The sequence below is a fragment of the Haemaphysalis longicornis genome, unplaced genomic scaffold (assembly GCF_048455015.1).
Source record: "Haemaphysalis longicornis isolate Haplotype H1 unplaced genomic scaffold, Haemaphysalis longicornis Haplotype H1 scaffold_1, whole genome shotgun sequence".
Classification (NCBI taxonomy): domain Eukaryota; kingdom Metazoa; phylum Arthropoda; class Arachnida; order Ixodida; family Ixodidae; genus Haemaphysalis; species Haemaphysalis longicornis.
In genome coordinates, this window is record NW_027526203.1 from 326,829,748 (window position 1) to 326,845,958 (window position 16,211).

Sequence of the window (16,211 nt, forward strand, 5' to 3'; positions counted from 1 at the left end):
TACTCGTTGGTTGGTAAACTCTTCGTCCCATCTGCCTTGAGCCGAGAGTCAGATGTTGCAATGAAACACCAAGCCACCTTCCCTCCTAACCTCATTCAGGCACTTTAGGCCCTGTATACGTGTCAACAAAACGACTTTTAACTGAATTCGTGCACTTCGGTCACATAGCCGTTTATTTATATTATAGTCAGCAATCGGCGAATGGATAGAAAGCATTGCGTGAAATGTTTTCAGTTTTATGTTTAACACGAATCTGTACGCAGCGCCCTCTACTATAAGTTTGCTGAGCACGAGGACGCGGGTTCGATTCCCGGCCGCGGCGGCCGCGAAAAGCAAAAACGCCCGTGTGTGCGAGATTTCGGCGCCCGTTAGAGATCCCCAGGTGGTCAAAATTAATCCGGAGTCCTCCACTACGGCGCGCCTCATCGCCTGCGTTGCGTCGGCGCGTTAAACCCTACAATCAATCAATCAATCAATCAATCAATCAATCAATCAATCAATCAATCAATCAATCAATCAATCAATCAATCAATCAATCAATCAATCTACTATAAGTTTACAATGTTGGTAGAAAAAAAGCATTTAGGCCAAAGTGGCTCCCATCTGGAGCTGCCACGTCACAGGAACAATCCTCGCCTTTAAGCAGCACTCCAAGTACTTCATCTGCTTGAGGTCATCCGACGTCACGGGGCGATCCCGATCGCTTCCAAAGATGGACTCCAGCTCTTGGTAAATGAGATCCTGGTGTTCCGTGTACAGTCCGATTAGGTACAGCGCCCAGCTCATCCCCATGGCCGTTGTGTCGTGGCCCTAGTTGTTGAATTGAAAAATGAAGAGACACACACGTACCATTGTGCAAATAGAACACGCGAAAACACAGGAATTACCCGTTGAGGCAGGCAAAATCAGTAGTAAGGTTCCTTGAAGCAATGTCTTGCCTCACCCAGACCGCTTCTATAGTATGTTTTGAACTCAATCCCTGCCGAATGCAAGTTCTGTTTACTACCCGACGTTCTTCCTCATACCATGATAGACTGTGAGCACAACTCCAACCTCCCCCCTCTCCCATCTCCTTTCCTATTCCTGAGAGGTGGAGGACATGGTGACCTGCAGCGACCTGGACGACGAGATTCCTTGGCCTCCAGAGCGAAGGCGGCGGCTCATCACATGGATTCCTGGAACAGGGAACCACTCCCACTTCAACGGCTAAATAAAACATTTTTACTATACCACTACTACTACTACTACTACTACTACTACTACTACTTGGAGTGTTCAACTTTGCAAGCTTGTGGTCACAACGTTATAAATAATTACAGTCAAGGCACCCTGCGGTTCATGTTATCATCGATAAGTATGAACAGTGGCTTCGTTTCAAACAGAACTAATTCTGTGCAGTCACCGCGCTTAAAAAGCTGGCCAGATTGTATGAAGATGCGGTGCATCAGTCTGGTTTTTATAAATGATATTAATTTTTGTATAATATGAGTCCGGACATTTTGTGACGGAGCTCAGGCTAGAGCACTGATCGCCTTCGGATATTTACACTTCACCCTGCCCATCAACGTCCAGTTTTGAGCGAAATTAAGTTAAATGCCGGTATCGACGCACCTCGCACGATGACCTTCCACCGACATCCTGCCCAGTGGCGACAGAGCGCAAGAATGCGCCACAAAACAAATGACCGGTGTCGCTTCCTGACCAAGTATTTCCCCTACGAGTAGGCCACATTCTCAAACAATCCGGAAAAACAGCATGCATGCCTGCTGTTCACCGACTTCCCAGCCAGACGGTGCAGCATCCGTCGGAAGCTGTGCGCTCCGTTGTTTGTTTTATTTTACTCCTCCGTGTACGTGCATTTCCTTTACCAATCTACACGTGCAGAAATCAGTGCACCTGAAAGACCGCTTGAACTGAACCTTTCAGAGAACAAGAAATCACCGTACCGGCAATAAAACTGCATTGCTCGTATATACGAGTCCGAAAATACTTTACCTCAAACATGAAAGTGTCAACTTCCTCTCGGACGTGTTCCTCACTAAAATTTTCAGGGTCCTTGATATGTTCTCGGAGAAGAATGTCAAGGAACGGCTTCACTACTTTGCCCTTTTGTCCGTAAATGTCGCCTTCACTTGACGGTTCATCCAGAAATGTTTGCATCTCGGGGCACTGTTGAAGTTCCCGCTTCCGTTCCCGTATCACCTGTGAAAAAATACAAATTATTGAAGGCCCGTAAGCAACAGCTGCCATCGCGAGCTAAACTACAGAACATAGACTCGGATGCCGCAGAGTTCGTCCCCCCCCCCCCCCCCCCCATCCCCTTCAAAAAACACCATGTGGAAGTACCAAAAAAGCGCAATGAGACGTAAAAGCGTACGGTAACAAATATATTTTTTGTGCCAGCTAGGTGGACCGGAAGGTTCAATTAGTACTTAAGCTATAGGCGATTCACAGCAACATCCCATTCAATGCACGGCACATACCAATGCCAAGATTTTCATAAGCATTACGTCATTGAAACGCCATGGCGCATCCAAACCGAGCAGCTATGAGGGGAACTTTCGGAACATCGGTGACCATATATATGAATTCCCATCAATTAATCCCCTAAATTACAATGTACGTTTCTCCGCCAAAAAAAAAACTGTTAAACGGCTACACAATAAGCAATCCGTTGCTCTCCACGAGTTTTGACATCAATGAAACAATTCTAGGCGTGCTTTTAAAGTGTGCCAGCAAATAAGACTGAATTTATGCGGCGTTTTTTTTTTTCCTTCATGACCTCATTTTCCTATTTTACCAGTGGTACCGCCTGTTGCTAATACAAAATACAGCTCTACATGCCAAGAAAGCCCTACACATCTCTATAACTTACTGTGGAAGCAACAGAATGAGTCTTCTTAAGATAATTCCTTGTGAAACTACACTCCCTCAAAACGTGGTAATGATACCAATCAACTCGCTCCTGCTCTTGAGGCGGTGTTCCAAAGGCAGTGCCAACACGTGGCGCGTGGGCGGACAGATTCATTTTTGTTATATTATGTAACTTCCTTCACATTCCGGACGAGTTCTGTATTCCAAAACCAGCGAATATTTATAGCTCTAACCTACCCTCAGCGTTTTTTACTTTTGTATGACGAAAAACGGGAAGAAATTTCCGAGTTGTCACTCTTCAATTGTTATAAGAACCCCCTTTTTTTTTCCTTTTCTTCCGTGAGTTGCGCCTGCTCCTTTCTCACTTGCTTAGGCGCTACACGGGGCTCCAAGAAGCAAGGTCACTTACACCCTCCTACCTCCCGGAAAAACAAACGTAAATTAAGTATCGCTTTCACAGGAAAGTGGGGTTCACCGGATAGTGGGGCGGGGAGGCTAAGAAACTGTGTTCTTACTTGGATACCTACGTTGCCCGAGTCTAGCGGTGGCGATGAAAGAACACTTTGGCTCATCGAAGGAAGACTGGGAACTGCGCCTTCCACCTTTTTCATGTAGGGCCCGCTTGAAAGGTTCCCATAACGTCGCACCAAACACCAGTATTCCCTTAACCTTTCACTGTGCATTAGAATCTTATAAAATTTGTTTCGCCGTCAAACCTAACTAAACACTTCTCGGAATAGACAGTAGCGAAACCGCCCATTGGCGAAGTTACCTTCAACGTGAAGCGATGCAGCTCTCTGACTTTTTGATGAAACAGCCTTCCTACTGGCGAAAGGCGAAATATTGTGTCAACCCAGTACAGCGGTGACTCCAGGCGTCTAGTAAACATGTGGCCCACCCTGCATGTAGACAAATACTCGTCACAAACGTCGTAATATCATACTTCATCCTGCTGATGTCGATTGCAGGGCAAAGGCCTCTCCCGTGACCTTCCCTTTGTCATGAAAGTGTAATATTAGCACGACAGTCTCTTGCTTACTATAGCTCCTAATCATGTTCCTAGGTTGCCATTCATTTACTGGTGGGGTTCACCTGCTGTCTCTCCACGAGCCTAACCCGGACCAACCTACAATAGGGTCTGAGGATCGACGCAAGCTGGTTCCACAATCCATCACGCAAGCTACTAGACTCAACCGTTCCACATTTCATCCGTCCTTTTATGGGTGTTTAAATTGGCCCAAGTTTTTCATGGTGCTTCACAAGACACCAATCTTCGGCCCAATAGCACAAAACTACAAATGTGCATTGGTTGCACACCACAATTTTCAGAGCAGTGCTAAGCTATTGATCATTACTTTGAAGTGCTTCTCGAATAGAGCCCGCCCCATAGAGATTTTATTACTGATTTCTTGTGGTTCGGCTCAATACTGAGAATTTACAGTTTTTCACTGACACCTGTTCCAGTATTTCATTACGCAGGCTCGAGTGATAGATGCCCTTCCTGACGTTTCTCTTTCAGTCCACACCTGTGTTTTCCTTACGCAGTTCCTGGACCCTTTTACAGGCTGCCCCCGACTCACTGAACAAAACCAACATTTCAGAACAAAATCTAGACACCTCTGGTGTCTGAAATACTCCAAACTTGTACCTCTGCTTCTTCTCTGTCATGCCTCCCAATTACGACCACCAGACATGCTGTGAAAAATTTTGAAGGGGCGGTGCCTTCACGTCTAGTAGCCTTAGTAATAGGAGACTTCTGATTTTATTAAAAAAGATTCTCGTGCCACACACCTTTTGTAACTGTACTTCAAAGGCCCTAAATAGGTGCTTCTGACTTTTTATGCTCGCAGTGCTTCGCTGACTTTGCCCTCTTCCAGTTGACTTAATGTTTCAGAATCTGCAAACGCCATGGGCAGAGGATTATCTGGCTGATGGCCAGAATGTCTTCCAGTTGACTTCATGTTTCAGAATCTGCAAACGCCATGGGCAGAGGATTATCTGGATGATGGCCAGAATGTAACTGGCTGGCGACTGAACTGTGCTAAATGCAACCTTTTTTTTCTATTGTAATCTTCGGCGTGACTTATGCGGTTAGCTACCACCTTGTGCAGCACCATGTATACAACTTGAATTGGCTGATGGGTGCACAATTTCCTAACCGGTTTTGACATCATTCTTCTTGTCGATCAGAAGTGGGCCCATACACTTCCAGGCTACTGGTATGTTCAATGCTAGGAAGCACTCTGGGAATAATTTTGAACCTTTGCAAGTTGAATACGTATTCCACGATTTTTTTCGGAACCGTATTTACCGCCTGCGCACTACAGTTTTCATTCTATACCTGCCCCTCAGTACCCTGTCCAGCTCGCGTTTGTGAAATATAAAATTATTCCTCTTTACAACACCTAATGAATGCATCACAAGAAACGGGTCTACGCACAATCTTCATTGCCACCAAATGAAACACTTACACTTGTATAGCTTTGACGTATTCCGATTCTTTGTTGCTTTGGGCGTTGAGTGTGTAACCCATTATTGTCTCTGAAAGGGAATGGCATACATATTGAATTATAACCATAGTTCAGCGCACGCACATCTATTTCAACAGAAACGTCCTCCTCGACAGTCAGTGTAAAGGGCGAAAAAATGTTGCTTCGCAGTTTTAAGATCCGCTTCAGCACTAGTACACATAACTCCAATTACCACTCACCTGCGTGAAGTGCCGCATATTTTTCGTTTTGTTTTTGTTGTGCCATCTCCATAGCCTATACGAATAACTTAGTGTAACACCCTCATTTATGCAGTGATACCGCGCTCTTCTTACGCCGAATGTCGCCGTCGGTGCTTCGTGGACAGAACGCTAATCCTCATTTCGAGAGAAAATTGTTCAAAGCAGGTTAAGGAAGCATAAGTCTATTGAATTAGTTGCGTCTTTATGGAACCTATTCGCCGCGAAGCCCGTTTGCTTAAACTATCAACGCTTTGTTACATCTGAACGTATATGGTGTTCGGTTTCATACTGAAAAGTGTGTGCATGGTAGCTGGAGAAGGGAAATGAGAGGCTTGCCGTCGGAAAAGAAAAGTGAGAATTAGGTCTTTACGCATAAGACACGTGACCTGTCAGGCACTCCGTAGTGGCAGCGAACCTGCTAGGTGAAGGTCATTTATCCCAGCCACAAAATTTTACAGCAACAACCTCACGTTTCTTAAACTGTATGAATAGCCGAGTCGTCAAAGGACGGTACGAGAAGGAGCGAGGGAAATGATATGTGCGATGCTGTTCTGAACGCAAAAGTGGTTACGCGATATTCAAAATGTTACAGTCGAACCCCGCTTATACTACACGTTTTTCACGGGACCACAGAAAAAATAGATAGCAGCCGGCAAACGTGTAACACGAACATGCCAAAAACATGTTGTTAAACAAGATGTAAATGGCATAACCCATGGTTCAAACGCAACATAAATTTACTTGGCATTTTCATGTTCAAAAAAACATCTCCGATACAAGTTTGACGCGACTTCCAGGCCTGTGGAATGACATTGCCTTTCTCCAATTGTTAGATCGCCTTGTGGCTGTCTTCATCGCCGAAGTGGCTCACGTAACTTCGTACAACGTCCACTGAGCTGAAAGTCGAAAGCGGCCGTCCAAACTATTTTGCGAGGCTGATTTGTTCCCGTGTTGGTTCCTTGTTGACTACCTGCAGAACGTCAAGTTTGCCTTTAAGCGAGATTGCTTTCCGTTATCTTGGCGTCATGAAAGGCCGTGGCGAAGGAAAACAAAGTCTGAAACATAGTAAACTGTTTTTTGAAAGAGTAGACAAACTGCGTGTCGCAATCAGGACTAGTACAAAGGGGACAGGACGGGCGCATAGTAAACTCTCTTGTGACGGTATATATATATATATATATATATATATATATATATATATATATATATATATATATATATATATATATATATATATATATATATATATATATATATATATATATATATATAGGTGTTGTGCCGTGCCCTCTCGTTTCCGGGATTTCGCTGGTGCGCCAACAGCGCTCGTTGGGAAGGAAGCAGTTCAGTGTTTAAAAAAAAATTCCGCGCATTTTTATCACTTCTGCTAAATTTTCTCATTATTTATTCTCTATAATCGCAACGTATAAAGCCGGAATGTCGTACAACGGCTTGTTAATTGTAATACATGTTTGTCTATGAACATTATAGGGGGACCGCGCTGCCACGGGGCCAGGAAAACGTAATAGTTAGGAACGTAGGAGGAGCGAGGTTCTACTGTAGCAACATTTCTGAATAATGATGTTGCCTGACATCTGAGCCAACCGAATTACGTGAAGTATCGTTTCTTTCGTCTATAGCTTACAATAAGCCTACTGCGTCAGTAGTTCGAACATAGCATTAACCACAAAGTAAGCATGGCATTAAAGCTATAACATTTTTTTTCGGTGAACAGTGATCGAATGAAGAGTAACAACAATAACAAACTGTACAAAAAAAACGGGAAGATTGTCTCATAAAAAACAATAATGGCGTTCTCGGATTGCATTTAAAAAGTGTGCAACCCAACTTTAATGCTGCACTAAAAATGTCGTGAGTATGCATTGCCTCAGTACCACGGTAATAACACAATTATAAAGATCGAATAACGAGAATTGTGACATTCGATTTGATTCAGAAGTGCTGTCTGGGCTTCAATATCACTCAATGGAAAGCGTCGTCCTGGCGTTGCGCAATGCAACGTAACAAACTACTTTTTATTCAAATCGCATCCACAGCTATATCAGTGGCCTACCGAATAACCTGCCATTCAGCTGCGTTCTGAGGGATCCAGTGAACGGGTAATTTTAAGCGGAGATGAATGAGTCTCGACATTCTTCCATGTTGATGGAAGGAAATCATGTTATTTTATATTGGGGCAAATATTCTTGTTTGTGCTGCACTACTCTGCGCCAATAGCTAGATATTCTGAGTCCACAGCCTAGGATTAGGTACACCACCCTCTCCTGAATAATTATTTTTCCCATGTAATTCTTAAATAAACGCGCACGAGTGAAGGACACTTACCGCAAATAATGTCTAAAGCGCAAAGTGTAACCGAAGGAACGATGTCACAGCATCCATCGTTGCCAAGCTGTCCAAGTTTCCGCACAAGAACTTTCGACTGGTCGTTAATGGCAGGCAGGAAATCTTCCAAAATTCGAAAATGAAAGGCAGGCGTGAGCAGCTTCCTCCGCGAGCGCCATTTTTGGCCTGAACTGCAATGAGAGACCTTCGCTGATACACAGCTAAACGGCACAGGGAAGTTATATGCTCTTATCGCGGACCTTCGCTCTGTAATGTCTCCAGTTGAAGACCGCAAAAAAATACACGCACACACAAAAAAACTCCCACCTGTTACAGAAACCTCATCCACCCTAATTCTATATTTTGTCCTTTGGTGCGGCATTTCTTGTCGTACACACGTAAAAGACAGTGTGGGGGAATCTGTGAATGTAACGGAGGTAAGGGACGAAGGCTAATGGCTAAATTCTTAGAATAGGCAGCAAGTGGCCTGGTTGATGTATGCTTGAAACGCGAGTAAAAAGCGCGGAAAACAGGACGTAGACTGGGAGACTCAAACACAACGCCGTGTTTGTGTCTCGTCGTCATCCTGTTTGTCGTGCTGTCGTAAAACGCGCCGCAGGCGCCTTTCGAACCGCCAGTGTGAACGAGCATTAAAACGTAGTACGCCTACGTCTGCTAGAGCATTCACGAACACGTACTCTCGCTCACCCGCCCTTCTGAGACGAGCACACATTATTTAAGGGGACAGATTCCAATTTTGGGATGTTTACGCACCGACGTTACACAAGGCCGTAGAGCTCACCGTAGTGGAAGGCTACACGGCAATATTAACTACTTCGGGATTTTTACTTTCGGGCGAAATGTCAATACACGGCAGTTTTTGTTTCTCGTCTCTATCATAAAACATTCCGAAGCCTTACGGCTGAGCTGGACAGCGCAGCCACCGAGCCACTGGGGTTGGCAAATCACGCATCGAAGCCAGTCATAACCAGCGGAAATGTATATACTCTTCGCGGCATATGCAGGATATATAATTTAGGAATTTTGCACAGAGTTGAATTTTAATTCAGGCGAACAGTGTTCTAAAAAAAGTGTTAATGTCAGAAATACACGGCAACAATTTAAGCACGTCATTGAAAAGCGGTTGGTATCTGTGAGGGCCCGTGAATGCTAATTCAAAAATAAATGTGCAAAACGTTTCCCTCTTAGAATACTATGGGAGAAAGTGGGATAAGGCCGTTAAGATGTACTCGTGACTGGCTCACCACAGCGGGCTTTGCTCACTGCATGTTCTGACTGTATAGATTACAAGAAAACTGCACCAGTATTGTATTGGATATTCTGGATACAAATACGCGTTTAAATCTTCCCTAGTTTAACATTTAGGTTGTTTCTATAACAAAAATGTCACAAGGTGAACTTAAGCTGTGCTCATATCAATAGAATTTACAATTTTGTTTTCAAGTGCCAACAAGATCATTGGTCGCGTGGCCCGTCTCGCTGCCCCCGAAGCACACGTTTTCTTGCGGACCTCCTAACGCTTGGTCGGCAGAATTTTTTTGTTGTGCTGTACTGAGAATTCCTTACCAGCACTTTACCAGCAAACTATCAGACGCATGCGTCAGCTGACCATCAGGAGGCAGGTAAATGGGTTAAGAGAAAGATGCACGGCACCGTCAGAATAATTATTTAATGCAGATTTGGCCTTATTGATAATGAGTTGAATTGTACACTTCAAATTCTTCGTTGGAATAATTTGTGCGCCTCTTTCTCCCCTATTTAGAGTACATTTCCTGTTTTATAAGTTACGAATTATAAATAAGAACTGCTGTTAGCGCACTTACTGCGTTGTTCTTTATATAGTGTGTGCACGGCAAGACTTGCGGCGGAGTGCTGCGGGCCAATTGAAATGACCTGACGATCATTAACGTCTGTCTGAATGTCGCACACAAGATCGTGTTTTTTTCCTCTCCATAAACTGCGTCCCTACAAGCTACTTTGTCTGGAGTACGGGAGAAAAAACCTCGTTGAAAAAAAAGCTTGTTTAGGACGGGTGCGCTTTTTTCGCTTTAGGAGCGAAATACGATCGCTCCGCCCTAAAATCTCATTGTGAGGGATGCCATTTCAAATCTGAAGTTCACCGACCCCGAACAAACACCTTGGTCGTGACAGTAGTTGGCTGCAGGTAAACATCAACCATCCGGCTTGCGGTACAATGCCCAATACGCCGTGTACACAGGCCTGCCTATAATGAGCTACTGCAGGAAACACAGCTTTGGCGGGCCAGAAATAAGTTTTTGTCTCCTTCTCAGCAGTCGAATATCTTATCGAGAGAGGCATCTTGCCCAATTACTTCTTTTATTACCACACTGCCCTCGCGGAAATCCCGGACCGGAGTATCTTTCAAACATGCTTGGGTTTTCTGCATGCCCCAGCCGACGTTTCTTGCAGTGTTGTACGGAACGGCGTTCCTGGAACTAGTTCCTTTTTGGAGGAACGGAGGAACGCCACCGTTCCATTAAGGGTCGGTGGAACTGTAACAGTAACTCGTTACGTTTTTTGAAGGAACGGCAGGAACGGCGTTCCTGCCGTTACATCGCTAGGATTTGGCTGTTTTTGATGCCAAGGCTCGAGTACAAAAATCCACAAAGCGCTACTGCGTTTCTCTTCCTATAAGATGGTCAGTTTGCCCGCCCTTCAGCCGTACATGCTTCCTCGAAGGTCAAAGGCAGAAGAATAACCACGCAGCAGGCCGCAGCTTGTGCTTGCTTTCATGCTCGTTGCTTACGCCGCGTTCGACTGGTGAATAGCATAGCCGCGAGAATGCTTTTCACCCTTCATCATTTGTCTGGGGAGGGCAGAATGCGCGTCTGGCCGATAGAATTGTTCCCTGGCGAGGAAAGAATAGAGAGTTTTAGCAGTCCGTCCGTTCTGTGGTACACGTTGTTACTGGGTTGACCGGGACCCGGCTGGGCACTTGGGCATTCGTCACGGTAGGGGGATTAGTTCCGCGGGCCTGCCTTCGCCATGTCCGTGCCTCCGCACCCTTCCTACTCGCTCTTCCGCGCGCTCAGGAGCAGACCGGTCCAGGTCAACCCGACAACGTAGCCAACGAGAAGGACGGACTGCTAAACGGGATCCGGACATTTCGGTGTCGGATATTTCGGTCCAGGACATTTCTGTGCACGGACATTTTGGTGCACGACGTCTTGGCCCAGACATTTTGAGTAGGGGGATGTCCCAGGCATTCTTTGAACATTTTAGCATTTTACGTTCTGGACTTGTGCTTGCGCCGCCGTTCGTGCAAACGAACGCTAAACCCTGGCGGAGCATTGCCACGTGAAACCCAATTTCTGTAGCAGATGGTAAAAATTAACGTTGTTAATTTGGATTCCTTCAACCAGTTTTTGTTATTTTAACATTCATGTGAACAACCCTAATACTTTAAGTGTTGCCAAAGCGCTTTCCTTTCACTTCACCAAACAGTGCAAGACGCTGCTGCTTTTAGTCTATTCCCCCCCCTTCCCCCCCCCCCAAGCAAAAATTCCGCGGAAAAACCACAACAGAAAAACGAGGTCAATTAAGCGCGTGTGCATTTCGTTTTAATTATTCTCTCAATCAATTTCGCCTTCGTTGCATTCAATGACAGTTCTACTTAAAACTAACAAACCAACGATCGCACTTACGGTGGCGTTACTTAGGGGAGGGGAAAGCTGAGCCCCGCCGGCAATCATCCCCCTAAGTAGAGAGAGAGGGGTGTCACTTGTGCTTCATTGCGTCGACTGGACTTCGAAAACTTGAAGACGACTGTTGCCGCTCTTGCCACACTAGCCTATTAATTTTTTTTTTGCTCCTTATAATGGCAGGAAGCGACGTATACCTGGGGTGTCCATGATATGCGCGACTTGATGAGTCAATTCCCAAGGGGGCGACTGAAGGCGCAGAAAGAGCGATTGCTGGAGTGGGGGCGCCGTCGATATGACCGCGACGCGCGGAAGGGCGTAGCCAGCAAACGATAGTGGCCATTGTGTTCTGTGCGGCTTTTTGGGTGGCTTTTTTTTGCACATTATACAGGTTTCGTGGGCTCCTGGTGAATGTAAAGCTTTTTCCTGTATCACTGTGGTGAGGTTTCGGGGACCGTGAACTCTTGTAAGATTTTCAGTCGAAACCGAAAATAATATGACTGAAAAAGAACTCTGGTCAAGATTCGAGCGTGCAGGCCTGGAGGGGGGGGTGGGGGAGGAGGGTGCGCTAGGACAAAGAATTAAAATGTAGGGAATGTAGGCATGTAAACATAAAACCTAGGTTGGTTTTCCCGAACAGAATGGGGGCAATTTGTATGCACAACCCGTACGCGCTTAATCAACATGTAGGACATTAGAAGCTGCGGCTGTTTTCAAAAAGACACGTTCTTCCTCCCCGACAATATCCTAGACAAGTGTTCGCGAATTCATTTTAGCAAGGTAGCCCAACCTACGTAATACTCTTCATAAGGTTTTCTTCATTCTGGGGGGCTAGCTAATGTTTGTTACTTTTTGGATATTGAGAGTCTGCATGTAATTTATGTAATTTGAGGGTGTATAATTTAAAAAAAAATACAAAAGAGGCGGTAGACCATCGGAAACACGGGTAATTTTCTCAGCTAAAAAAGAGCGAATATAAATTAACAACCTGTCATAAATGAAAAAAAAAACGTGTGCGAAAGAATTGAATCGACTGCATAACAGGTGTCCCCAGGATGAGGTATTAAACAAAATATATAAATGCAGAATTTCTAAAAAATACCTAGCAAAGATCGAACATGGCATCAATCAAGAAAATAAATTCACTGCTCCAGATTGTTGTCCATAACCCACGTTAAGCGGAAATATAAATATTACGGCTGTCGCAAACAGGCAAGCACCGGATAATTTGTTCGCCGAAATGTCCGTACACCGAAATGTCCGTACACCGAAATGTGCTTGCACCGAAACGCCCGTACACCGATATGTCCGTACACTGATATGTCCGTACACCGAAATTTACGCACATCGAAATTTCCGCACCGAAATATCGTGCACCGAAATGTCCTCGAGCCTTCTGGAGTTTGTCCGGTGCTCCCTGAAAAAATTCGCCTATAGGAGCGTTTCTTTTGATTATCTTTATCTCCAGATAATCTGCTGCCGGGGGTGTTAATATTCGTATAATATACGTAGTTCGATGTGAGTTTTAAATGTCTCACTTAATTTCAACCCAGGATTATCCGACACTATATTTTAATTTAAAAACCTAATTCTAACGTTAATGTAACGACACGTTCCAATTTTCGAAGTGGAACTGGAACGCGTTCCTTTCGCAATAAAGGAACTTGTAACGGGAACTCGTTTCAAAATTGGCAAGGAACGAGGAACGAGCTTTCATTCCTATTTTGGAGGAACGTGTACAACACTGGTTTCTTGGCACCTTTTGTGGTGTGTGTCATTTCATGTTTGTGTTTTCACCATATTCTACCATATTTCTTCCTTCACCATTGCAACCCAGTTCCCACCCAAACTCCACTTCACTGAATGAGTCGTATCAAGGGGCGATTGGAGAATCAATAAAGACACCGGTATGAACCCATTGCAATAAAGCCAGTCAAACTGACTTAAACACATTTAGAGTCTCGCCTTTTTAATCTGTCTGGTTGCATAGATGAAAAAAAAGATCTTGAATTACACCGCACTAGAAATATACAATGTTTTCTGTTCCACTGTAATCACCAAAGAAATGACTTCGAGTGTTTTTAAGCGGTAAAAAAAAGGAATTAGAAGCGGTGAATTACCTTGTCAACAAGCCAGTTGCAAGCCACGGCCCTATCATTTCATATTCATGACCCTTCTTGAGTATAGTATTACTGGCCAACAGATCCTAGATAAAAAAAGGCAATAAATATTCAAATTAATAGGCAAATAATACTAAACCAAGGCTATTTTTAGAGAACGTATAATCACCTCAACGGCGTCAGCTTTGAACAGTGCAAGGACTGGGTGGGTGGCATCGTAAAAACGTAGCATGCCGTGTTTCTGGTAAATGCGAGAAAATCCCACGGACAGCTGAAACAAATCTAGAGGAAAAGGATTTTTTGTCTGTTACGCATGTATGCACACTATAGTGCCGTTACTTGAGGATGGCAGTTAAAAAAAAACGTATCGAAGCAACTGCATACGCCTTGGAAATGTGAACCAAAAGTTGGTGTATTGGGCTGCTTCTGTCAATAAACCGAATCATTCATCATCATTGTCGTCAGTCTGTTTATAGGCTGACGATAAGCACACTTGTCTGAGTGATATTCACCGCTTTAACGATGTTACAGGCGGTGATGGCTCACAACATCGTAATTTACGCACCATTCGGTATCCGCCCCTTAGTGGTGTTAAAACTGCCAGAGACATGGAATCTAAACCAACCTGTAAAACTAAAGAGAGGTACAGGAACTTCTAAAACGTAGTTATTCGACGAACAACTACTTTTCAGGTAGGTGGCAGGGTAGGCCCAGCAAGTAATTTATGCTTCATGGCTTTGCGCCCCTGAAGCAAGTTATTGCTAAATAACGCGCGTTCGGTCAGAATGTAATTAATTGTTAGCTTACAGAGGTTGGTCCACGAGCTTTTCCAACATCTGGAATGCTCTTCGCATGGTTTTAAATTATATTAAACTTTGAAGTCATTGATAGCCGACACGCACGCGCGTTTCAGTGTAATTCTACGGGCAAGCGAAGAAGAACGTGCGAAGGTTGACGATTTCAGGGCTGCGTCTCGAAGAGATTCGCATGCGAGGCAAGATGGCTCAATGGATAAAGCCAGCAGATGTAGCGATAGAAAATGTGCGCCAAGGTAAACCACGGAAGTGGTGCCAAGGGCAGCTCCGTTTAGCGGCCTGACAGGACAAAAAGCTTACGGGTGCCGACGTCCAAACGGTTTGCTTCTTTGGAGAGGGTGCGGTGTATTGACCAAGTCGTCAGCATTGGAATGGGCTCCGTCCTTCCGGGGAACTTCTCCATGTAGCTTATAGTCTCGCCCTGTTTGCGCTTTATGTAGTACAACAGGCTCACCAAGGACGCCACTGCTACGAAGGCAACGGTGAAGCCATAGAGGAGGAGTGAAGGGAGCACAGCGGCTGCCATGCGAAGCGCGCAAAAGGCGACCTCGACCAATGTGGTCTGCATGACGCACACAGGCCGCGAAATCGGAGCCTCAATGCACGGCTACTCGTTTTTGCCCGTCGTCGAAAAGGACTCCGGCTGCGCCGACATCACTATGCATACAGGGTGAAGTGCAGATAACGCACGTGCCCACAAGTACGACCGAACGACAGAACTCACTCGTTGATAGCGACGCCGATTAGCTTTGAAGTTGTTTCGGCACGTGATCTACAACTGTCGGCCCGCCCACCCCTCCAATTTCTCGCTTCCTGGAGATGAGGCTGCCCCCTCGCTTCCTGGATACAATGCGAACGCGGTGCGATGGGATGGAGGCTCCCTCCTGATTGCGTCGGCAGAACTACGCGGTCTTCGTGTGCCTCTTAGGGGTCCTCAGAGGGCGCTGCCATTTAGTCGATGTCTCAGAAAGCCGATAGAGAAAGCACGGTAGTTTTGGATCGCGCTCGCATGTCGTGGGTACTCCATCCTCGGGCAGAATGAACACGAAGGAAATATTCGTCAGTGCAGTAGCTGGAAGAGTGCGTCCCCTGTGTGGTGATTTCTGTAGCCTGTATGCGTTGACACCCTTCATGATCCAGGGCACGTTGATGACGCTAGTCAAAACGCGTTTTATAGTGGTTTAATGTGGCTCAAAAATGATTTATTCAGTTAGACCCCTCTTGAAATTCGCTCTATTGCTATGACCAACTCTACAGATACCCTGTGCGTTGGTTTCGGAAAGCTTCAACCCCTGCAATGCATTGGTGTACACAATTTCGGGATGACTGGTTTAGGCTCCAGTCTTGTTTTCAACCTGCAGTAAAACATCGTTAACATGTCTACCTTTAAGGCCTATTTCGTTTTCAAAGACAATCCCGTCGACACCCCGAGCTGGCGTGCCTATTTCGACTCTTTTGAAGACACATGTACTTTGCGTTTTTTTTTTCAGGTACGGTTTAACGGAAGATACTTATGCATATCTAATCTGGGTGTGTAATCGATTAGAGGTTTCCTGCCACTACTGGGAAATACCTAAATCTATCACCCGCAGGTTAACATCGTGCATTTTGAGTACTCTCTGTCATTTGCACATAGCGATCA

At 45.1% G+C, this 16,211-nt stretch overlaps 1 protein-coding gene across 1 annotated transcript in view; it reads right to left on the reverse strand.

The window, feature by feature from the left end:
- Nucleotides 1–15,353, reverse strand: part of LOC144151833 (cytochrome P450 4c3-like) — a 29,554-nt gene extending 14,201 nt beyond the window's left edge. Inside the window, exons 1-8 of the mRNA XM_077682998.1 lie at nucleotides 14,870–15,353; nucleotides 13,924–14,036; nucleotides 13,755–13,840; nucleotides 7,952–8,142; nucleotides 5,346–5,415; nucleotides 3,647–3,773; nucleotides 1,996–2,202; nucleotides 637–810 (exon numbers count right to left, since the gene is read on the reverse strand). Coding sequence (XP_077539124.1) covers nucleotides 637–810; nucleotides 1,996–2,202; nucleotides 3,647–3,773; nucleotides 5,346–5,415; nucleotides 7,952–8,142; nucleotides 13,755–13,840; nucleotides 13,924–14,036; nucleotides 14,870–15,137 — 1,236 coding nt within the window. The 5' untranslated portion in view covers nucleotides 15,138–15,353. The remainder of the gene's footprint in view (nucleotides 1–636; nucleotides 811–1,995; nucleotides 2,203–3,646; nucleotides 3,774–5,345; nucleotides 5,416–7,951; nucleotides 8,143–13,754; nucleotides 13,841–13,923; nucleotides 14,037–14,869) is intronic.
- Nucleotides 15,354–16,211: the final 858 nt, after the last annotated feature.